The 25,151-nt window shown below is 54.6% G+C and overlaps 1 protein-coding gene across 1 annotated transcript in view; it reads left to right on the forward strand.

The window, feature by feature from the left end:
- Window positions 1-24,937, forward strand: part of LOC142727831 (phosphomevalonate kinase-like) — a 33,990-nt gene extending 9,053 nt beyond the window's left edge. Inside the window, exons 2-5 of the mRNA XM_075849057.1 lie at window positions 22,687-22,750; window positions 23,947-24,099; window positions 24,318-24,447; window positions 24,598-24,937. Of these exons, the coding sequence (XP_075705172.1) occupies window positions 22,687-22,750; window positions 23,947-24,099; window positions 24,318-24,447; window positions 24,598-24,746 (496 nt within the window). The 3' untranslated portion in view covers window positions 24,747-24,937. The remainder of the gene's footprint in view (window positions 1-22,686; window positions 22,751-23,946; window positions 24,100-24,317; window positions 24,448-24,597) is intronic.
- The last annotated feature ends 214 nt before the right edge of the window (window positions 24,938-25,151 follow it).

Below are 25,151 nucleotides of genomic sequence, written 5' to 3' on the forward strand. Positions count from 1 at the left end.
AGCAGTGGTGACAGTATACTGGTGGTGACAGGAGCAGTGGTGACAGTATACTGGTGGTGACAGGAGCAGTGGTGACAGTATACTGGTGGTGACAGTATACTGGTGGTGACAGGAGCAGTGGTGACAGTATACTGGTGGTGACAGGAGCAGTGGTGGTGACAGGGGCAGTGGTGACAGTATACTGGTGGTGACAGGAGCAGTGGTGGCAGTATACTGGTGGTGACAGGGGCAGTGGTGACAGTATACTGGTGGTGACAGGAGCAGTGGTGACAGTATACTGGTGGTGACAGGAGCAGTGGTGGTGACAGGAGCAGTGGTGACAGTATACTGGTGGTGACAGGAGCAGTGGTGACAGTATACTGGTGGTGACAGGAGCAGTGGTGGCAGTATACTGGTGGTGACAGGGGCAGTAGTGACAGGAGCAGTGGTGACAGTATACTGGTGGTGACAGGGGCAGTGGTGACAGTATACTGGTGGTGACAGGGGCAGTGGTGACAGTATACTGGTGGTGACAGGAGCAGTGGTGGCAGTATACTGGTGGTGACAGGAGCAGTGGTGACAGTATACTGGTGGTGACAGGAGCAGTGGTGGTGACAGGAGCAGTGGTGACAGTATACTGGTGGTGACAGGAGCAGTGGTGACAGTATACTGGTGGTGACAGGAGCAGTGGTGACAGTATACTGGTGGTGACAGGAGCAGTGGTGACAGTATACTGGTGGTGACAGGAGCAGTGGTGACAGTATACTGGTGGTGACAGTATACTGGTGGTGACAGGAGCAGTGGTGACAGTATACTGGTGGTGACAGGAGCAGTGGTGACAGTATACTGGTGGTGACAGGAGCAGTGGTGACAGTATACTGGTGGTGACAGGAGCAGTGGTGACAGTATACTGGTGGTGACAGGAGCAGTGGTGACAGTATACTGGTGGTGACAGGAGCAGTGGTGGCAGTATACTGGTGGTGACAGGAGCAGTGGTGACAGTATACTGGTGGTGACAGGAGCAGTGGTGACAGTATACTGGTGGTGACAGGAGCAGTGGTGGCAGTATACTGGTGGTGACAGGAGCAGTGGTGGCAGTATACTCTTGGTGACAGGGGCAGTGGTGACAGGAGCAGTGGTGGCAGTATACTGGTGGTGACAGGAGCAGTGGTGACAGTATACTGGTGGTGACAGGAGCAGTGGTGGCAGTATACTGGTGGTGACAGGGGCAGTGGTGACAGTATACTAGTGGTGACAGGAGCAGTGGTGGCAGTATACTGGTGGTGACAGGAGCAGTGGTGGCAGTATACTGGTGGTGACAGGAGCAGTGGTGACAGTATACTAGTGGTGGCAGTATACTGGTGGTGACAGGAGCAGTGGTGACAGGAGCAGTGGTGGTGACAGGAGCAGTGGTGACAGTATACTGGTGGTGACAGGAGCAGTGGTGACAGTATACTTGTGGTGACAGGAGCAGTGGTGACAGTATACTGGTGGTGACAGGAGCAGTGGTGGCAGTATACTGGTGGTGACAGGAGCAGTGGTGGCAGTATACTGGTGGTGACGGGCAGTGGTGACAGTATACTGGTGGTGACAGTATACTGGTGGTGACGGGCAGTGGTGACAGGAGCAGTGGTGACAGTATACTGGTGGTGACAGGAGCAGTGGTGACAGTATACTGGTGGTGACAGGAGCAGTGGTGGCAGTATACTGGTGGTGACAGGGGCAGTGGTGACAGTATACTGGTGGTGACAGGAGCAGTGGTGACAGTATACTGGTGGTGACAGGAGCAGTGGTGGCAGTATACTGGTGGTGACAGGAGCAGTGGTGACAGTATACTAGTGGTGACAGGAGCAGTGGTGACAGTATACTGGTGGTGACAGGAGCAGTGGTGGTGACAGGGGCAGTGGTGACAGTATACTGGGTGGTGACAGGAGCAGTGGTGACAGGGGCAGTGGTGGCAGTATACTGGTGGTGACAGGGGCAGTGGTGACAGTATACTGGTGGTGACTGGAGCAGTGGTGACAGTAGCAGTGGTGACAGTATACTGGTGGTGACAGGAGCAGTGGTGACAGTATACTGGTGGTGACAGGAGCAGTGGTGGCAGTATACTGGTGGTGACAGGAGCAGTGGTGACAGTATACTGGTGGTGACAGGAGCAGTGGTGGTGACAGGGGCAGTGGTGACAGTATACTGGTGGTGACAGGAGCAGTGGTGGCAGTATACTGGTGGTGACAGGAGCAGTGGTGACAGTATACTGGTGGTGACAGGAGCAGTGGTGGTGACAGGGGCAGTGGTGACAGTATACTGGTGGTGACAGGAGCAGTGGTGACAGTATACTGGTGGTGACAGGAGCAGTGGTGACAGTATACTGGTGGTGACAGGAGCAGTGGTGACAGTATACTGGTGGTGACAGGAGCAGTGGTGACAGTATACTGGTGGTGACAGGAGCAGTGGTGGCAGTATACTGGTGGTGACAGGAGCAGTGGTGACAGTATACTGGTGGTGACAGGAGCAGTGGTGGTGACAGGGGCAGTGGTGACAGTATACTGGTGGTGACAGGAGCAGTGGTGACAGTATACTGGTGGTGACAGGAGCAGTGGTGACAGTATACTGGTGGTGACAAGGGCAGTGGTGACAGTATACTGGTGGTGACAGTATACTGGTTGTGACAGTATACTGGTGGTGACAGGAGCAGTGGTGGTGACAGGGGCAGTGGTGACAGTATACTGGTGGTGACAGGAGCAGTGGTGGCAGTATACTGGTGGTGACAGGGGCAGTGGTGACAGTATACTGGTGGTGACAGGAGCAGTGGTGACAGTATACTGGTGGTGACAGGAGCAGTGGTGGTGACAGGAGCAGTGGTGACAGTATACTGGTGGTGACAGGAGCAGTGGTGACAGTATACTGGTGGTGACAGGAGCAGTGGTGGCAGTATACTGGTGGTGACAGGGGCAGTGGTGACAGTATACTGGTGGTGACAGGAGCAGTGGTGACAGTATACTGGTGGTGACAGGAGCAGTGGTGACAGTATACTGGTGGTGACAGTATACTGGTGGTGACAGGAGCAGTGGTGGCAGTATACTGTGGTGACAGGAGCAGTGGTGACAGTATACTGGTGGTGACAGGGGCAGTGGTGACAGTATACTGGTGGTGACAGGAGCAGTGGTGACAGTATACTGGTGGTGACAGGAGCAGTGGTGACAGTATACTGGTGGTGACAGGAGCAGTGGTGGCAGTATACTGGTGGTGACAGGGGCAGTGGTGGCAGTATACTGGTGGTGACAGGGGCAGTGGTGACAGTATACTGGTGGTGACAGGAGCAGTGGTGACAGTATACTGGTGGTGACAGGAGCAGTGGTGACAGTATACTGGTGGTGACAGGGGCAGTGGTGACAGTATACTGGTGGTGACAGGAGCAGTGGTGGTGACAGGGGCAGTGGTGACAGTATACTAGTGGTGACAGGAGCAGTGGTGACAGTATACTGGTGGTGACAGGAGCAGTGGTGACAGTATACTGGTGGTGACAGGAGCAGTGGTGGCAGTATACTGGTGGTGACAGGAGCAGTAGTGACAGTATACTGGTGGTGACAGGAGCAGTGGTGACAGTATACTGGTGGTGACAGGAGCAGTGGTGACAGTATACTGGTGGTGACAGGAGCAGTGGTGGCAGTATACTGGTGGTGACAGTATACTGGTGGTGACAGTATACTGGTGGTGACAGTATACTGGTGGTGACAGGAGCAGTGGTGGCAGTATACTGGTGGTGACAGGAGCAGTGGTGGCAGTATACTGGTGGTGACAGGAGCAGTGGGTGACAGTATACTGGTGGTGACAGGAGCAGTGGTGACGGTATACTGGTGGTGACAGGAGCAGTGGTGACAGGAGCAGTGGTGACAGGAGCAGTGGTGACAGTATACTGGTGGTGACAGGAGCAGTGGTGACAGTATACTGGTGGTGACAGGAGCAGTGGTGACAGTATACTGGTGGTGACAGGAGCAGTGGTGGCAGTATACTGGTGGTGACAGGAGCAGTGGTGGCAGTATACTGGTGGTGACAGGAGCAGTGGTGACAGGGGCAGTGGTGACAGGGGCAGTGGTGACAGTATACTGGTGGTGACAGTATACTGGTGGTGACAGGAGCAGTGGTGACAGTATACTGGTGGTGACAGGGGCAGTGGTGACAGTATACTGGTGGTGACAGGGCAGTGGTGACAGTATACTGGTGGTGACAGGAGCAGTGGTGGCAGTATACTGGTGTGACAGGTGCAGTGGTGACAGTATACTGGTGGTGACAGGGGCAGTGGTGACAGTATACTGGTGGTGACAGTATACTGGTGGTGACAGTATACTGGTGGTGACAGGAGCAGTGGTGACAGTATACTGGTGGTGACAGGAGCAGTGGTGACAGTATACTGGTGGTGACAGGAGCAGTGGTGGCAGTATACTGGTGGTGACAGGAGCAGTGGTGGCAGTATACTGGTGGTGTCAGGAGCAGTGGTGACAGTATACTGGTGGTGACAGGGGCAGTGGTGACAGGGGCAGTGGTGACAGTATACTGGTGGTGACAGGAGCAGTGGTGACAGTATACTGGTGGTGACAGGGGCAGTGGTGACAGTATACTGGTGGTGACAGGGGCAGTGGTGACAGTATACTGGTGGTGACAGGAGCAGTGGTGGCAGTATACTGGTGGTGACAGGAGCAGTGGTGACAGTATACTGGTGGTGACAGGGGCAGTGGTGACAGTATACTGGTGGTGACAGGGGCAGTGGTGACAGTATACTGGTGGTGACAGGAGCAGTGGTGGTGACGGGGCCAGTGGTGATAGTATACTGGTGGTGACAGGAGCAGTGGTGACAGTATACTGGTGGTGACAGGAGCAGTGGTGGTGACAGGGGCAGTGGTGACAGTATACTGGTGGTGACAGGAGCAGTGGTGACAGGAGCAGTGGTGGCAGTATACTGGTGGTGACAGGAGCAGTGGTGGCAGTATACGGGTGGTGACAGGAGCAGTGGTGGCAGTATACTGGTGGTGACAGGAGCAGTGGTGGTGACAGTATACTGGTGGTGACAGTATACTGGTGGTGACAGAGGCAGTGGTGACAGTATACTGGTGGTGACAGGAGCAGTGGTGGTGACAGGGGCAGTGGTGACAGTATACTGGTGGTGACAGGAGCGGTGGTGGCAGGAGCAGTGGTGACAGTATACTGGTGGTGACAGGAGCAGTGGTGACAGGAGCAGTGGTGACAGGAGCAGTGGTGACAGTATACTGGTGGTGACAGGAGCAGTGGTGACAGTATACTGGTGGTGACAGGAGCAGTGGTGACAGTATACTGGTGGTGACAGGAGCAGTGGTGGCAGTATACTGGTGGTGACAGGAGCAGTGGTGGCAGTATACTGGTGGTGACAGGAGCAGTGGTGACAGTATACTGGTGGTGACAGGGGCAGTGGTGACAGTATACTGGTGGTGACAGTATACTGGTGGTGACAGGAGCAGTGGTGACAGTATACTGGTGGTGACAGGGGCAGTGGTGACAGTATACTGGTGGTGACAGGGGCAGTGGTGACAGTATACTGGTGGTGACAGGAGCAGTGGTGGCAGTATACTGGTGGTGACAGGAGCAGTGGTGACAGTATACTGGTGGTGACAGGGGCAGTGGTGACAGTATACTGGTGGTGACAGGAGCAGTGGTGACAGTATACTGGTGGTGACAGGAGCAGTGGTGACAGTATACTGGTGGTGACAGGAGCAGTGGTGACAGTATACTGGTGGTGACAGGAGCAGTGGTGGCAGTATACTGGTGGTGACAGGAGCAGTGGTGACAGTATACTGGTGGTGACAGGGGCAGTGGTGACAGGGGCAGTGGTGACAGTATACTGTGGTGACAGTATACTGGTGGTGACAGGAGCAGTGGTGACAGTATACTGGTGGTGACAGGGGCAGTGGTGACAGTATACTGGTGGTGACAGGGGCAGTGGTGACAGTATACTGGTGGTGACAGGAGCAGTGGTGGCAGTATACTGGTGGTGACAGGAGCAGTGGTGACAGTATACTGGTGGTGACAGGGGCAGTGGTGACAGTATACTGGTGGTGACAGGGGCAGTGGTGACAGTATACTGGTGGTGACAGGAGCAGTGGTGGTGACGGGGGCAGTGGTGATAGTATACTGGTGGTGACAGGAGCAGTGGTGACAGTATACTGGTGGTGACAGGAGCAGTGGTGGTGACAGGGGCAGTGGTGACAGTATACTGGTGGTGACAGGAGCAGTGGTGACAGGAGCAGTGGTGACAGTATACTGGTGGTGACAGGAGCAGTGGTGGCAGTTTACTGGTGGTGACAGGAGCAGTGGTGGCAGTATACTGGTGGTGACAGGAGCAGTGGTGGTGACAGTATACTGGTGGTGACAGTATACTGGTGGTGACAGGAGCAGTGGTGGTGACAGGGGCAGTGGTGACAGTATACTGGTGGTGACAGGAGCGGTGGTGGCAGGAGCAGTGGTGACAGTATACTGGTGGTGACAGGAGCAGTGGTGGCAGTATACTGGTGGTGACAGGAGCGGTGGTGGCAGGAGCAGTGGTGACAGTATTCTGGTGGTGACAGGAGCAGTGGTGGCAGTATACTGGTGGTGACAGGAGCAGTGGTGACAGTATACTGGTGGTGACAGGAGCAGTGGTGACAGGAGCAGTGGTGACAGTATACTGGTGGTGACAGGAGCAGTGGTGACAGTATACTGGTGGTGACAGGAGCAGTGGTGACAGTATACTGGTGGTGACAGGAGCAGTGGTGGCAGTATACTGGTGGTGACAGTATACTGGTGGTGACAGTATACTGGTGGTGACAGGAGCAGTGGTGACAGTATACTGGTGGTGACAGGGGCAGTGGTGACAGTATACTGGTGGTGACAGGGGCAGTGGTGACAGTATACTGGTGGTGACAGGAGCAGTGGTGGCAGTATACTGGTGGTGACAGGAGCAGTGGTGACAGTATACTGGTGGTGACAGGGGCAGTGGTGACAGTATACTGGTGGTGACAGGAGCAGTGGTGGTGACAGGGGCAGTGGTGACAGTATACTGGTGGTGACAGGAGCAGTGGTGGTGACGGGGGCAGTGGTGATAGTATACTGGTGGTGACAGGAGCAGTGGTGGTGACAGGGGCAGTGGTGACAGTATACTGGTGGTGACAGGAGCAGTGGTGACAGGAGCAGTGGTGACAGTATACTGGTGGTGACAGGAGCAGTGGTGGCGTATACTGGTGGTGACAGGAGCAGTGGTGGCAGTATACTGGTGGTGACAGGAGCAGTGGTGACAGTATACTGGTGGTGACAGGAGCAGTGGTGACAGGAGCAGTGGTGGTGACAGGAGCAGTGGTGGCAGTATACTGGTGGTGACAGGAGCAGTGGTGACAGGAGCAGTGGTGACAGTATACTGGTGGTGACAGGAGCAGTGGTGGCAGTATACTGGTGGTGACAGGAGCAGTGGTGACAGTATACTGGTGGTGACAGGAGCAGTGGTGACAGGGGCAGTGGTGACAGTATACTGGTGGTGACGGGCAGTGGTGACAGTATACTGGTGGTGACGGGCAGTGGTGACAGTATACCTGGTGGTGACAGGAGCAGTGGTGGCAGTATACTGGTGGTGACAGGAGCAGTGGTGGCAGTATACTGGTGGTGACAGGAGCAGTGGTGACAGTATACTGGTGGTGACAGGAGCAGTGGTGGCAGTATACTGGTGGTGACAGGAGCAGTGGTGGCAGTATACTGGTGGTGACAGGAGCAGTGGTGACAGTATACTGGTGGTGACAGGAGCAGTGGTGACAGTATACTGGTGGTGACAGGAGCAGTGGTGGCAGTATACTGGTGGTGACAGGGGCAGTGGTGACAGTATACTGGTGGTGACAGGAGCAGTGGTGACATTATACTGGTGGTGACAGGAGCAGTGGTGACAGGGGCAGTGGTGACAGTATACTGGTGGTGACAGGAGCAGTGGTGGCAGTATACTGGTGGTAACAGGAGCAGTGGTGACAGTATACTGGTGGTGACAGGAGCAGTGGTGGCAGTATACTGGTGGTGACAGGAGCAGTGGTGGCAGTATACTGGTGGTGACAGGAGCAGTGGTGGCAGTATACTGGTGGTGACAGGGGCAGTGGTGACAGGAGCAGTGGTGACAGTATACTGGTGGTGACAGGAGCAGTGGTGACAGTATACTGGTGGTGACAGGAGCAGTGGTGGCAGTATACTGGTGGTGACAGTAGCAGTGGTGGCAGTATACTGGTGGTGACAGGAGCAGTGGTGACAGTATACTGGTGGTGACAGTATACTGGTGGTGACAGGAGCAGTGGTGACAGTATACTGGTGGTGACAGGAGCAGTGGTGACAGTATACTGGTGGTGACAGGAGCAGTGGTGACAGTATACTGGTGGTGACAGGAGCAGTGGTGACAGTATACTGGTGGTGACAGGAGCAGTGGTGACAGTATCTGGTGGTGACAGGAGCAGTGGTGACAGTATACTGGTGGTGACAGGAGCAGTGGTGACAGTATACTGGTGGTGACAGGAGCAGTGGTGGCAGTATACTGGTGGTGACAGTAGCAGTGGTGGCAGTATACTGGTGGTGACAGGAGCAGTGGTGACAGTATACTGGTGGTGACAGTATACTGGTGGTGACAGGAGCAGTGGTGACAGTATACTGGTGGTGACAGTAGCAGTGGTGACAGTATACTGGTGGTGACAGGAGCAGTGGTGACAGTATACTGGTGGTGACAGGAGCAGTGGTGGCAGTATACTGGTGGTGACAGGAGCAGTGGTGACAGTATACTGGTGGTGACAGGAGCAGTGGTGGTGACAGGGGCAGTGGTGACAGTATACTGGTGGTGACAGGAGCAGTGGTGGCAGTATACTGGTGGTGACAGGAGCAGTGGTGACAGTATACTGGTGGTGACAGGAGCAGTGGTGGTGACAGGGGCAGTGGTGACAGTATACTGGTGGTGACAGGAGCAGTGGTGACAGTATACTGGTGGTGACAGGAGCAGTGGTGACAGTATACTGGTGGTGACAGGAGCAGTGGTGACAGTATACTGGTGGTGACAGGAGCAGTGGTGACAGTATACTGGTGGTGACAGGAGCAGTGGTGACAGTATACTGGTGGTGACAGGAGCAGTGGTGGTGACAGGGGCAGTGGTGACAGTATACTGGTGGTGACAGGAGCAGTGGTGACAGTATACTGGTGGTGACAGGAGCAGTGGTGACAGTATACTGGTGGTGACAAGGGCAGTGGTGACAGTATACTGGTGGTGACAGTATACTGGTGGTGACAGTATACTGGTGGTGACAGGAGCAGTGGTGGTGACAGGGGCAGTGGTGACAGTATACTGGTGGTGACAGGAGCAGTGGTGGCAGTATACTGGTGGTGACAGGGGCAGTGGTGACAGTATACTGGTGGTGACAGGAGCAGTGGTGACAGTATACTGGTGGTGACAGGAGCAGTGGTGGTGACAGGAGCAGTGGTGACAGTATACTGGTGGTGACAGGAGCAGTGGTGACAGTATACTGGTGGTGACAGGAGCAGTGGTGGCAGTATACTGGTGGTGACAGGGGCAGTGGTGACAGTATACTGGTGGTGACAGGAGCAGTGGTGACAGTATACTGGTGGTGACAGGAGCAGTGGTGACAGTATACTGGTGGTGACAGTATACTGGTGGTGACAGGAGCAGTGGCGGCAGTATACTGGTGGTGACAGGAGCAGTGGTGACAGTATACTGGTGGTGACAGGGGCAGTGGTGACAGTATACTGGTGGTGACAGGAGCAGTGGTGACAGTATACTGGTGGTGACAGGAGCAGTGGTGACAGTATACTGGTGGTGACAGGAGCAGTGGTGGCAGTATACTGGTGGTGACAGGGGCAGTGGTGGCAGTATACTGGTGGTGACAGGGGCAGTGGTGACAGTATACTGGTGGTGACAGGAGCAGTGGTGACAGTATACTGGTGGTGACAGGAGCAGTGGTGACAGTATACTGGTGGTGACAGGGGCAGTGGTGACAGTATACTGGTGGTGACAGGAGCAGTGGTGGTGACAGGGGCAGTGGTGACAGTATACTAGTGGTGACAGGAGCAGTGGTGACAGTATACTGGTGGTGACAGGAGCAGTGGTGACAGTATACTGGTGGTGACAGGAGCAGTGGTGACAGGAGCAGTGGTGGCAGTATACTGGTGGTGACAGGAGCAGTAGTGACAGTATACTGGTGGTGACAGGAGCAGTGGTGACAGTATACTGGTGGTGACAGGAGCAGTGGTGACAGTATACTGGTGGTGACAGGAGCAGTGGTGGCAGTATACTGGTGGTGACAGTATACTGGTGGTGACAGTATACTGGTGGTGACAGGAGCAGTGGTGACAGTATACTGGTGGTGACAGGAGCAGTGGTGGCAGTATACTGGTGGTGACAGGAGCAGTGGTGGCAGTATACTGGTGGTGACAGGAGCAGTGGTGACAGTATACTGGTGGTGACAGGAGCAGTGGTGACGGTATACTGGTGGTGACAGGAGCAGTGGTGACAGGAGCAGTGGTGACAGGAGCAGTGGTGACAGTATACTGGTGGTGACAGGAGCAGTGGTGACAGTATACTGGTGGTGACAGGAGCAGTGGTGACAGTATACTGGTGGTGACAGGAGCAGTGGTGGCAGTATACTGGTGGTGACAGGAGCAGTGGTGGCAGTATACTGGTGGTGACAGGAGCAGTGGTGACAGGGGCAGTGGTGACAGGGGCAGTGGTGACAGTATACTGGTGGTGACAGTATACTGGTGGTGACAGGAGCAGTGGTGACAGTATACTGGTGGTGACAGGGGCAGTGGTGACAGTATACTGGTGGTGACAGGGGCAGTGGTGACAGTATACTGGTGGTGACAGGAGCAGTGGTGGCAGTATACTGGTGGTGACAGGTGCAGTGGTGACAGTATACTGGTGGTGACAGGGGCAGTGGTGACAGTATACTGGTGGTGACAGTATACTGGTGGTGACAGTATACTGGTGGTGACAGGAGCAGTGGTGACAGTATACTGGTGGTGACAGGAGCAGTGGTGACAGTATACTGGTGGTGACAGGAGCAGTGGTGGCAGTATACTGGTGGTGACAGGAGCAGTGGTGGCAGTATACTGGTGGTGTCAGGAGCAGTGGTGACAGTATACTGGTGGTGACAGGGGCAGTGGTGACAGGGGCAGTGGTGACAGTATACTGGTGGTGACAGTATACTGGTGGTGACAGGAGCAGTGGTGACAGTATACTGGTGGTGACAGGGGCAGTGGTGACAGTATACTGGTGGTGACAGGGGCAGTGGTGACAGTATACTGGTGGTGACAGGAGCAGTGGTGGCAGTATACTGGTGGTGACAGGAGCAGTGGTGACAGTATACTGGTGGTGACAGGGGCAGTGGTGACAGTATACTGGTGGTGACAGGGGCAGTGGTGACAGGAGCAGTGGTGGTGACGGGGGCAGTGGTGATAGTATACTGGTGGTGACAGGAGCAGTGGTGACAGTATACTGGTGGTGACAGGAGCAGTGGTGGTGACAGGGGCAGTGGTGACAGTATACTGGTGGTGACAGGAGCAGTGGTGACAGGAGCAGTGGTGGCAGTATACTGGTGGTGACAGGAGCAGTGGTGGCAGTATACTGGTGGTGACAGGAGCAGTGGTGGCAGTATACTGGTGGTGACAGGAGCAGTGGTGGTGACAGTATACTGGTGGTGACAGTATACTGGTGGTGACAGAGGCAGTGGTGACAGTATACTGGTGGTGACAGGAGCAGTGGTGGTGACAGGGGCAGTGGTGACAGTATACTGGTGGTGACAGGAGCGGTGGTGGCAGGAGCAGTGGTGACAGTATACTGGTGGTGACAGGAGCAGTGGTGGCAGTATACTGGTGGTGACAGGAGCGGTGGTGGCAGGAGCAGTGGTGACAGTATACTGGTGGTGACAGGAGCAGTGGTGACAGGAGCAGTGGTGACAGTATACTGGTGGTGACAGGAGCAGTGGTGACAGTATACTGGTGGTGACAGGAGCAGTGGTGACAGTATACTGGTGGTGACAGGAGCAGTGGTGGCAGTATACTGGTGGTGACAGGAGCAGTGGTGGCAGTATACTGGTGGTGACAGGAGCAGTGGTGACAGTATACTGGTGGTGACAGGGGCAGTGGTGACAGTATACTGGTGGTGACAGTATACTGGTGGTGACAGGAGCAGTGGTGACAGTATACTGGTGGTGACAGGGGCAGTGGTGACAGTATACTGGTGGTGACAGGGGCAGTGGTGACAGTATACTGGTGGTGACAGGAGCAGTGGTGGCAGTATACTGGTGGTGACAGGAGCAGTGGTGACAGTATACTGGTGGTGACAGGGGCAGTGGTGACAGTATACTGGTGGTGACAGGAGCAGTGGTGACAGTATACTGGTGGTGACAGGAGCAGTGGTGACAGTATACTGGTGGTGACAGGAGCAGTGGTGACAGTATACTGGTGGTGACAGGAGCAGTGGTGGCAGTATACTGGTGGTGACAGGAGCAGTGGTGGCAGTATACTGGTGGTGACAGGAGCAGTGGTGACAGTATACTGGTGGTGACAGGGGCAGTGGTGACAGTATACTGGTGGTGACAGTATACTGGTGGTGACAGGAGCAGTGGTGACAGTATACTGGTGGTGACAGGGGCAGTGGTGACAGTATACTGGTGGTGACAGGGGCAGTGGTGACAGTATACTGGTGGTGACAGGAGCAGTGGTGGCAGTATACTGGTGGTGACAGGAGCAGTGGTGACAGTATACTGGTGGTGACAGGGGCAGTGGTGACAGTATACTGGTGGTGCAGGGGCAGTGGTGACAGTATACTGGTGGTGACAGGAGCAGTGGTGGTGACGGGGGCAGTGGTGATAGTATACTGGTGGTGACAGGAGCAGTGGTGACAGTATACTGGTGGTGACAGGAGCAGTGGTGGTGACAGGGGCAGTGGTGACAGTATACTGGTGGTGACAGGAGCAGTGGTGACAGGAGCAGTGGTGACAGTATACTGGTGGTGACAGGAGCAGTGGTGGCAGTATACTGGTGGTGACAGGAGCAGTGGTGGCAGTATACTGGTGGTGACAGGAGCAGTGGTGGTGACAGTATACTGGTGGTGACAGTATACTGGTGGTGACAGGAGCAGTGGTGGTGACAGGGGCAGTGGTGACAGTATACTGGTGGTGACAGGAGCGGTGGTGGCAGGAGCAGTGGTGACAGTATACTGGTGGTGACAGGAGCAGTGGTGGCAGTATACTGGTGGTGACAGGAGCGGTGGTGGCAGGAGCAGTGGTGACAGTATTCTGGTGGTGACAGGAGCAGTGGTGGCAGTATACTGGTGGTGACAGGAGCAGTGGTGACAGTATACTGGTGGTGACAGGAGCAGTGGTGACAGGAGCAGTGGTGACAGTATACTGGTGGTGACAGGAGCAGTGGTGACAGTATACTGGTGGTGACAGGAGCAGTGGTGACAGTATACTGGTGGTGACAGGAGCAGTGGTGGCAGTATACTGGTGGTGACAGTATACTGGTGGTGACAGTATACTGGTGGTGACAGTATACTGGTGGTGACAGGAGCAGTGGTGACAGTATACTGGTGGTGACAGGGGCAGTGGTGACAGTATACTGGTGGTGACAGGGGCAGTGGTGACAGTATACTGGTGGTGACAGGAGCAGTGGTGGCAGTATACTGGTGGTGACAGGAGCAGTGGTGACAGTATACTGGTGGTGACAGGGGCAGTGGTGACAGTATACTGGTGGTGACAGGAGCAGTGGTGGTGACAGGGGCAGTGGTGACAGTATACTGGTGGTGACAGGAGCAGTGGTGGTGACGGGGGCAGTGGTGATAGTATACTGGTGGTGACAGGAGCAGTGGTGGTGACAGGGGCAGTGGTGACAGTATACTGGTGGTGACAGGAGCAGTGGTGACAGGAGCAGTGGTGACAGTATACTGGTGGTGACAGGAGCAGTGGTGGCAGTATACTGGTGGTGACAGGAGCAGTGGTGGCAGTATACTGGTGGTGACAGGAGCAGTGGTGACAGTATACTGGTGGTGACAGGAGCAGTGGTGACAGGAGCAGTGGTGGTGACAGGAGCAGTGGTGGCAGTATACTGGTGGTGACAGGAGCAGTGGTGACAGGAGCAGTGGTGACAGGAGCAGTGGTGACAGTATACTGGTGGTGACAGGAGCAGTGGTGGCAGTATACTGGTGGTGACAGGAGCAGTGGTGACAGTATACTGGTGGTGACAGGAGCAGTGGTGACAGGGGCAGTGGTGACAGTATACTGGTGGTGACGGGCAGTGGTGACAGTATACTGGTGGTGACAGGAGCAGTGGTGGCAGTATACTGGTGGTGACAGGAGCAGTGGTGGCAGTATACTGGTGGTGACAGGAGCAGTGGTGACAGTATACTGGTGGTGACAGGAGCAGTGGTGGCAGTATACTGGTGGTGACAGGAGCAGTGGTGGCAGTATACTGGTGGTGACAGGAGCAGTGGTGACAGTATACTGGTGGTGACAGGAGCAGTGGTGACAGTATACTGGTGGTGACAGGGGCAGTGGTGGCAGTATACTGGTGGTGACAGGGGCAGTGGTGACAGTATACTGGTGGTGACAGGAGCAGTGGTGACATTATACTGGTGGTGACAGGAGCAGTGGTGACAGGGGCAGTGGTGACAGTATACTGGTGGTGACAGGAGCAGTGGTGGCAGTATACTGGTGGTAACAGGAGCAGTGGTGACAGTATACTGGTGGTGACAGGAGCAGTGGTGGCAGTATACTGGTGGTGACAGGAGCAGTGGTGGCAGTATACTGGTGGTGACAGGAGCAGTGGTGGCAGTATACTGGTGGTGACAGGGGCAGTGGTGACAGGAGCAGTGGTGACAGTATACTGGTGGTGACAGGAGCAGTGGTGACAGTATACTGGTGGTGACAGGAGCAGTGGTGGCAGTATACTGGTGGTGACAGTAGCAGTGGTGGCAGTATACTGGTGGTGACAGGAGCAGTGGTGACAGTATACTGGTGGTGACAGTATACTGGTGGTGACAGGAGCAGTGGTGACAGTATACTGGTGGTGACAGGAGCAGTGGTGACAGTATACTGGTGGTGACAGGAGCAGTGGTGACAGTATACTGGTGGTGACAGGAGCAGTGGTGACAGTATACTGGTGGTGACAGGAGCAGTGGTGACAGTATACTGGTGGTGACAGGAGCAGTGGTGACAGTATACTGGTGGTGACAGGAGCAGTGGTGACAGTATACTGGTGGTGACAGGAGCAGTGGTGGCAGTATACTGGTGGTGACAGTAGCAGTGGTGGCAGTATACTGGTGGTGACAGGAGCAGTGGTGACAGTATACTGGTGGTGACAGTATACTGGTGGTGACAGTATACTGGTGGTGACAGGAGCAGTGGTGACAGTATACTGGTGGTGACAGGAGCAGTGGTGGCAGTATACTGGTGGTGACAGGAGCAGTGGTGACAGTATACTGGTGGTGACAGGGGCAGTGGTGGCAGTATACTGGTGGTGACAGGGGCAGTGGTGACAGTATACTGGTGGTGACAGGAGCAGTGGTGACAGTATACTAGTGGTGGCAGTATACTGGTGGTGACAGGAGCAGTGGTGACAGTATACTGGTGGTGACAGAAGCAGTGGTGGCAGTATACTGGTGGTGACAGGAGCAGTGGTGGCAGTATACTGGTGGTGACAGGAGCAGTGGTGACAGTATACTGGTGGTGACAGGAGCAGTGGTGACAGTATACTGGTGGTGACAGGAGCAGTGGTGGCAGTATACTGGTGGTGACAGGGGCAGTGGTGACAGGGGCAGTGGTGACAGTATACTGGTGGTGACAGGAGCAGTGGTGGCAGTATACTGGTGGTGACAGGAGCAGTGGTGACAGTATACTGGTGGTGACAGGGGCAGTGGTGACAGTATACTGGTGGTGACAGGAGCAGTGGTGACAGTATACTGGTGGTGACAGGAGCAGTGGTGACAGGAGCAGTGGTGGCAGTATACTGGTGGTGACAGGAGCAGTGGTGACAGTATACTGGTGGTGACAGGGGCAGTGGTGGCAGTATACTGGTGGTGACAGGGGCAGTGGTGACAGTATACTGGTGGTGACAGGAGCAGTGGTGACAGTATACTGGTGGTGACAGGAGCAGTGGTGGCAGTATACTGGTGGTGACAGGAGCAGTGGTGACAGTATACTGGTGGTGACAGGAGCAGTGGTGGCAGTATACTGGTGGTGACAGGAGCAGTGGTGGCAGTATACTGGTGGTGACAGGAGCAGTGGTGACAGTATACTGGTGGTGACAGGAGCAGTGGTGACAGTTGGTGGTGACAGGAGCAGTGGTGGCAGTATACTGGTGGTGACAGGGGCAGTGGTGACAGGGGCAGTGGTGACAGTATACTGGTGGTGACAGGAGCAGTGGTGGCAGTATACTGGTGGTGACAGGAGCAGTGGTGACAGTATACTGGTGGTGACAGGGGCAGTGGTGACAGTATACTGGTGGTGACAGGAGCAGTGGTGGCAGTATACTGGTGGTGACAGTAGCAGTGGTGGCAGTATACTGGTGGTGACAGTATACTGGTGGTGACAGGAGCAGTGGTGACAGTATACTGGTGGTGACAGGGGCAGTGGTGGCAGTATACTGGTGGTGACAGGGGCAGTGGTGACAGTATACTGGTGGTGACAGGGGCAGTGGTGACAGTATACTGGTGGTGACAGGAGCAGTGGTGACAGTATACTGGTGGTGACAGGAGCAGTGGTGGCAGTATACTGGTGGTGACAGGAGCAGTGGTGACAGTATACTGGTGGTGACAGGAGCAGTGGTGGCAGTATACTGGTGGTGACAGGAGCAGTGGTGGCAGTATACTGGTGGTGACAGGAGCAGTGGTGACAGTATACTGGTGGTGACAGGAGCAGTGGTGACAGTATACTGGTGGTGACAGGAGCAGTGGTGGCAGTATACTGGTGGTGACAGGGGCAGTGGTGACAGTATACTGGTGGTGACAGGAGCAGTGGTGGCAGTATACTGGTGGTGACAGGAGCAGTGGTGACAGTATACTGGTGGTGACAGGGGCAGTGGTGACAGTATACTGGTGGTGACAGGAGCAGTGGTGACATTATACTGGTGGTGACAGGAGCAGTGGTGACAGGAGCAGTGGTGGCAGTATACTGGTGGTGACAGGAGCAGTGGTGACAGTATACTGGTGGTGACAGGGGCAGTGGTGGCAGTATACTGGTGGTGACAGGTGCAGTGGTGACAGTATACTGGTGGTGACAGGAGCAGTGGTGACAGTATACTGGTGGTGACAGGAGCAGTGGTGGCAGTATACTGGTGGTGACAGGAGCAGTGGTGACAGTATACTGGTGGTGACAGGAGCAGTGGTGGCAGTATACTGGTGGTGACAGGAGCAGTGGTGGCAGTATACTGGTGGTGACAGGAGCAGTGGTGACAGTATACTGGTGGTGACAGGAGCAGTGGTGGCAGTATACTGGTGGTGACAGGGGCAGTGGTGACAGTATACTGGTGGTGACAGGAGCAGTGGTGGCAGTATACTGGTGGTGACAGGAGCAGTGGTGACAGTATACTGGTGGTGACAGGGGCAGTGGTGACAGTATACTGGTGGTGACAGGAGCAGTGGTGACAGTATACTGGTGGTGACAGGAGCAGTGGTGGCAGTATACTGGTGACAGGAGCAGTGGTGACAGTATACTAGTGGTGACCGGAGCAGTGGTGGCAGTATACTGGTGGTGACAGCGGCAGTGGTGGCAGTATACTAGTGGTGACAGGAGCAGTGGTGACAGGGGCAGTGGTGGCAGTATACTAGTGGTGACAGGAGCAGTGGTGGTAGTATACTGGTGGTGACAGGAGCAGTGGTGGCAGTATACTGGTGGTGACGGGCAGTGGTGACAGTATACTGGTGGTGACAGGAGCAGTGGTGACAGTATACTAGTGGTGACAGGAGCAGTGGTGGCAGTATACTGGTGGTGACGGGCAGTGGTGGCAGTATACTGGTGGTGACAGGAGCAGTGGTGACAGTATACTGGTGGTGACAGGGGCAGTGCTGACAGGAGCAGTGGTGGCAGTATACTGGTGGTGACAGGAGCAGTGGTGACAGTATACTGGTGGTGACAGGGGCAGTGCTGGCAGGAGCAGTGGTGGCAGTATACTGGTGGTGACAGTATACTGGTGGTGACAGGAGCAGTGGTGACAGGAGCAGTGGTGGCAGTATACTGGTGGTGACAGTATACTGGTGGTGGCAGGAGCAGTGGTGACAGTATACTGGTGGTGACAGGAGCAGTGGTGGCAGTATACTGGTGGTGACAGGGGCAGTGGTGACAGTATACTGGTGGTGACAGGAGCAGTGGTGGCAGTATACTGGTGGTGACAGGAGCAGTGGTGGCAGTATACTGGTGGTGACAGGAGCAGTGGTGACAGTATACTGGTGGTGACAGGAGCAGTGGTGGCAGTATACTGGTGGTGACAGGAGCAGTGGTGGCAGTATACTGGTGGTGACAGGAGCAGTGGTGACAGTATACTGGTGGTGACAGGAGCAGTGGTGACAGTATACTGGTGGTGACAGGAGCAGTGGTGGCAGTATACTGGTGGTGACAGGGGCAGTGGTGACAGTATACTGGTGGTGACAGGAGCAGTGGTGACATTATACTGGTGGTGACAGGAGCAGTGGTGACAGGGGCAGTGGTGACAGTATACTGGTGGTGACAGGAGCAGTGGTGGCAGTATACTGGTGGTAACAGGAGCAGTGGTGACAGTATACTGGTGGTGACAGGAGCAGTGGTGGCAGTATACTGGTGGTGACAGGAGCAGTGGTGGCAGTATACTGGTGGTGACAGGAGCAGTGGTGGCAGTATACTGGTGGTGACAGGGGCAGTGGTGACAGGAGCAGTGGTGACAGTATACTGGTGGTGACAGGAGCAGTGGTGACAGTATACTGGTGGTGACAGGAGCAGTGGTGGCAGTATACTGGTGGTGACAGTAGCAGTGGTGGCAGTATACTGGTGGTGACAGGAGCAGTGGTGACAGTATACTGGTGGTGACAGTATACTGGTGGTGACAGGAGCAGTGGTGACAGTATACTGGTGGTGACAGGAGCAGTGGTGACAGTATACTGGTGGTGACAGGAGCAGTGGTGACAGTATACTGGTGGTGACAGGAGCAGTGGTGACAGTATACTGGTGGTGACAGGAGCAGTGGTGACAGTATACTGGTGGTGACAGGAGCAGTGGTGACAGTATACTGGTGGTGACAGGAGCAGTGGTGACAGTATACTGGTGGTGACAGGAGCAGTGGTGGCAGTATACTGGTGGTGACAGTAGCAGTGGTGGCAGTATACTGGTGGTGACAGGAGCAGTGGTGACAGTATACTGGTGGTGACAGTATACTGGTGGTGACAGGAGCAGTGGTGACAGTATACTGGTGGTGACAGGAGCAGTGGTGACAGTATACTGGTGGTGACAGGAGCAGTGGTGGCAGTATACTGGTGGTGACAGGAGCAGTGGTGACAGTATACTGGTGGTGACAGGGGCAGTGGTGGCAGTATACTGGTGGTGACAGGGGCAGTGGTGACAGTATACTGGTGGTGACAGGAGCAGTGGTGACAGTATACTAGTGGTGGCAGTATACTGGTGGTGACAGGAGCAGTGGTGACAGTATACTGGTGGTGACAGAAGCAGTGGTGGCAGTATACTGGTGGTGACAGGAGCAGTGGTGGCAGTATACTGGTGGTGACAGGAGCAGTGGTGACAGTATACTGGTGGTGACAGGAGCAGTGGTGACAGTATACTGGTGGTGACAGGAGCAGTGGTGGCAGTATACTGGTGGTGACAGGGGCAGTGGTGACAGGGGCAGTGGTGACAGTATACTGGTGGTGACAGGAGCAGTGGTGGCAGTATACTGGTGGTGACAGGAGCAGTGGTGACAGTATACTGGTGGTGACAGGGGCAGTGGTGACAGTATACTGGTGGTGACAGGAGCAGTGGTGACAGTATACTGGTGGTGACAGGAGCAGTGGTGACAGGAGCAGTGGTGGCAGTATACTGGTGGTGACAGGAGCAGTGGTGGCAGTATACTGGTGGTGACAGTAGCAGTGGTGGCAGTATACTGGTGGTGACAGGAGCAGTGGTGACAGTATACTGGTGGTGACAGTATACTGGTGGTGACAGGAGCAGTGGTGACAGTATACTGGTGGTGACAGGAGCAGTGGTGACAGTATACTGGTGGTGACAGGAGCAGTGGTGACAGTATACTGGTGGTGACAGGAGCAGTGGTGACAGTATACTGGTGGTGACAGGAGCAGTGGTGACAGTATACTGGTGGTGACAGGAGCAGTGGTGACAGTATACTGGTGGTGACAGGAGCAGTGGTGACAGTATACTGGTGGTGACAGGAGCAGTGGTGGCAGTATACTGGTGGTGACAGTAGCAGTGGTGGCAGTATACTGGTGGTGACAGGAGCAGTGGTGACAGTATACTGGTGGTGACAGTATACTGGTGGTGACAGGAGCAGTGGTGACAGTATACTGGTGGTGACAGGAGCAGTGGTGACAGTATACTGGTGGTGACAGGAGCAGTGGTGGCAGTATACTGGTGGTGACAGGAGCAGTGGTGACAGTATACTGGTGGTGACAGGGGCAGTGGTGGCAGTATACTGGTGGTGACAGGGGCAGTGGTGACAGTATACTGGTGGTGACAGGAGCAGTGGTGACAGTATACTAGTGGTGGCAGTATACTGGTGGTGACAGGAGCAGTGGTGACAGTATACTGGTGGTGACAGAAGCAGTGGTGGCAGTATACTGGTGGTGACAGGAGCAGTGGTGGCAGTATACTGGTGGTGACAGGAGCAGTGGTGACAGTATACTGGTGGTGACAGGAGCAGTGGTGACAGTATACTGGTGGTGACAGGAGCAGTGGTGGCAGTATACTGGTGGTGACAGGGGCAGTGGTGACAGGGGCAGTGGTGACAGTATACTGGTGGTGACAGGAGCAGTGGTGGCAGTATACTGGTGGTGACAGGAGCAGTGGTGACAGTATACTGGTGGTGACAGGGGCAGTGGTGACAGTATACTGGTGGTGACAGGAGCAGTGGTGACAGTATACTGGTGGTGACAGGAGCAGTGGTGACAGGAGCAGTGGTGGCAGTATACTGGTGGTGACAGGAGCAGTGGTGACAGTATACTGGTGGTGACAGGGGCAGTGGTGGCAGTATACTGGTGGTGACAGGGGCAGTGGTGACAGTATACTGGTGGTGACAGGAGCAGTGGTGACAGTATACTGGTGGTGACAGGAGCAGTGGTGGCAGTATACTGGTGGTGACAGGAGCAGTGGTGACAGTATACTGGTGGTGACAGGAGCAGTGGTGACAGTATACTAGTGGTGACAGGAGCAGTGGTGACAGTATACTGGTGGTGACAGGAGCAGTGGTGGCAGTATACTGGTGGTGACAGGAGCAGTGGTGGCAGTATACTGGTGGTGACAGGAGCAGTGGTGACAGTATACTGGTGGTGACAGGAGCAGTGGTGACAGTATACTGGTGGTGACAGGAGCAGTGGTGGCAGTATACTGGTGGTGACAGGGGCAGTGGTGACAGTATACTGGTGGTGACAGGAGCAGTGGTGGCAGTATACTGGTGGTGACAGGAGCAGTGGTGACAGTATACTGGTGGTGACAGGGGCAGTGGTGACAGTATACTGGTGGTGACAGGAGCAGTGGTGACAGTATACTGGTGGTGACAGGAGCAGTGGTGGCAGTATACTGGTGACAGGAGCAGTGGTGACAGTATACTAGTGGTGACCGGAGCAGTGGTGGCAGTATACTGGTGGTGACAGCGGCAGTGGTGGCAGTATACTAGTGGTGACAGGAGCAGTGGTGACAGGGGCAGTGGTGGCAGTATACTAGTGGTGACAGGAGCAGTGGTGGCAGTATACTGGTGGTGACAGGAGCAGTGGTGGCAGTATACTGGTGGTGACGGGCAGTGGTGACAGTATACTGGTGGTGACAGGAGCAGTGGTGACAGTATACTAGTGGTGACAGGAGCAGTGGTGGCAGTATACTGGTGGTGACGGGCAGTGGTGGCAGTATACTGGTGGTGACAGGAGCAGTGGTGACAGTATACTGGTGGTGACAGGGGCAGTGCTGACAGGAGCAGTGGTGGCAGTATACTGGTGGTGACAGGAGCAGTGGTGACAGTATACTGGTGGTGACAGGGGCAGTGCTGGCAGGAGCAGTGGTGGCAGTATACTGGTGGTGACAGTATACTGGTGGTGACAGGAGCAGTGGTGACAGGAGCAGTGGTGGCAGTATACTGGTGGTGACAGTATACTGGTGGTGGCAGGAGCAGTGGTGACAGTATACTGGTGGTGACAGGAGCAGTGGTGGCAGTATACTGGTGGTGACAGGGGCAGTGGTGACAGTATACTGGTGGTGACAGGAGCAGTGGTGGCAGTATACTGGTGGTGACAGGAGCAGTGGTGGCAGTATACTGGTGGTGACGGGCAGTGGTGACAGTATACTGGTGGTGACAGGGGCAGTGGTGGCAGTATATTGGTTGTGAGAGGAGCGGAGTTATAGGGATGGCATGGTCATATAATAGTTAATGGCGGTCTTTCATCCTGGCCGGTGGGTATATCATTGGAGTGACTTCTTTTTACGGCTCTTTCAGTTTGGGTGAGGACACATGTGCCATCCTGCGCTTGTCTGGACCCCTGAAACAGCAATTTGCCCGGGTGAGTAATATTCGCGTGTACGTGGCGTATGTAGACATTTGTCCGCTTGTAGCCAAACATCGTGGCCGCTGCACCTCCCTCATCAGCCTTAGGGCTTATTCAGACGAACGTAAAATACGCGCGTGCAACGCGCGTGATTTTCACGTGCGTTGCCCGTAGCTATATTAGACAATGGGGCCGTGCAGACATGGCAGCGTTTTTTGCGCAGCGTTGCTCCGTTGCAAAAAACTCACGACATGTCCGTTGATTCAGCGTTTTCAACGCATCACGCACCCATTGAAGTCAATGGGTGCGTGAAAACCACGCATGTCGCACGGAAGCACTTCCGTGCGAACTGCGTGTTTGCGCAACAGCTGTCAAAAGGATGAATGTAAACAGAAAAGCACCACGTGCTTTTCTGTTTCCGAACATCCAAACGGAGTGTCTTTGCGATTAGCGAACCCCGACAACCGAAGCTAACTTCACCGGGTTCGGCCAAACTCGTTTTGGCCGAACCCCGCAAACAAAATTCCGGTCCGCGACGTCGGGGGACATTCACTGTGCATGGTGCTGAAAGAGTTAAACTGTTTCAGCACCATGGACAGTGACTTGCGATCCCAAAATACATGAACCTGTAAAAAAAAACGAAGTTCTAACTTACCGATTACTCCTGTCTCCTTCCTGCAGTCCGACCTCCCGGGATGACACTTCAGTTCAAGTGACAGATCCAGCCAATCACAGGCTGCAGCGGTCACTTGGACTGCCGCGTCATCCAGGGAGGTGGGGCTCGATGTCAAGAGAGGCGCGTCACCAAGGACGCGTCACCAAGGCAACGGCCGGGAAGTTCTTGGTAAGTAGGAACTTTATCTTTTTTTTAACAGGTTTTTCGCTGTTGTGTTCGGCATTCACTGTCGAGGGTGCTGAAAGATTTAGCTCTTTCAGCACCTTGGACAGTGACGGGCGTCGACAAGCCTCATCTCTATGATGCCGGCTGCGCGAAAATCACGCAGCCGCGCATCAGACACGGATGACACACGCAGCTGTCAAATAGTGTTTGCGCGCGCAAAACGCTGCGTTGTTTGCGCGCGCAAAAACGCAACGCTCGTGTGAATCCGGCCTTACATGATGGGGTCCTGTGTCTGCGCTGTCCTGCAGCTGCTGTGTATATATATATATATATATATATATACATATACAATATAGCCTTCATTCCACAGGAGCGGGGTCTGGATTTTGAGCGTCTCCTTGATGCCAGTGATTATAAGGAGATGTATCGGGCAGATATGATCTGCTGGGGGGAGGAAAAGAGGAGCCTGGACCCTGGATTCTTCTGCCGGCTGATTGTGGAGGGGGTGATGCAGCCGGTGTGGGTAAGAGATGATGTATCTTGGCTTGTAGTGATGTCATTTCTGTAATCGCATCTTGTCACTTATGATTACTTACTATTTTATGGTTATGTGATCACTAGGTGGCGCCATTTTAAAGGTTAACTAAACCTTCAGAAAACTTCTGACATGTCACTATGAAAGTTTAGTCGCCTTGTAATTGCCGGTTGTTATGGCAGTGACTCTTGCGTCTCCTCCACCAGATCATCAGCGACAGTCGGCGTAGGTCGGATGTGGACTGGTTCCTGGCGGCTTTTGGCGATGTGACGCAGACCGTCCGTGTGGTGGCTTCTCAGGAGACCCGGAGATGTAGAGGATGGATATACACCCCGGGTGAGAACTGGACTATTGTTAGCCCCCCTAGTGATGGAGGTTTAGGCTCTCTGCAGAGCAAAGCACGCACCTTCTGCCACTACTGTCATATAGACGTCAGGAGAAGTTTGGCTGGAGTTCCAGCCAGTAACCCGGAGTCTTTATTTGCAGAGGTGGATGATGCGGAGTCGGAGTGCGGGCTGGACACTGGTGTGGCTTTTGACTGGATTATCACGAATGATAAGGATGAGGTGTCGCTGGACGAGCAGCTTCATAAACTGAAGGCCTTTATCCTCAGCAGACTGACCCTGCCTGTGTGACTGGTCTGGAGAGACGGCGCTGACGTGGAGCCCATGAGCTTCAGGAACGAAACGGTCTCACCGGAGACAGCGAGTTCACAGGTGTCCGGTCACCGTCCTCCTAGGAGGCGAATCCGGTGAGAAACGAATAATGGTATATTGTGTAGAGTAAGAGATGGAGTGACGGGACGTAATAAAAGAGCAGAACGTAACATGGTGTCTGTGTACAGTGAATGGAGATCTACAGCAATGGCCGCTGCGCACAACTTCCCGCTGATGTCCCAGCACGCTGGATCCTGTGCCCGGCCTCCGCACTGTCCTCATCCCATATTATACACACGCTGGATCCTGTGCCCGGCCTCCGCACTGCCCTCATCCCATATTATACACACGCTGGATCCTGTGCCCGGCCTCCGCACTGCCCTC

The sequence above is a fragment of the Rhinoderma darwinii genome, unplaced genomic scaffold, assembly GCF_050947455.1.
Source record: "Rhinoderma darwinii isolate aRhiDar2 unplaced genomic scaffold, aRhiDar2.hap1 Scaffold_651, whole genome shotgun sequence".
Taxonomy (NCBI): domain Eukaryota; kingdom Metazoa; phylum Chordata; class Amphibia; order Anura; family Rhinodermatidae; genus Rhinoderma; species Rhinoderma darwinii.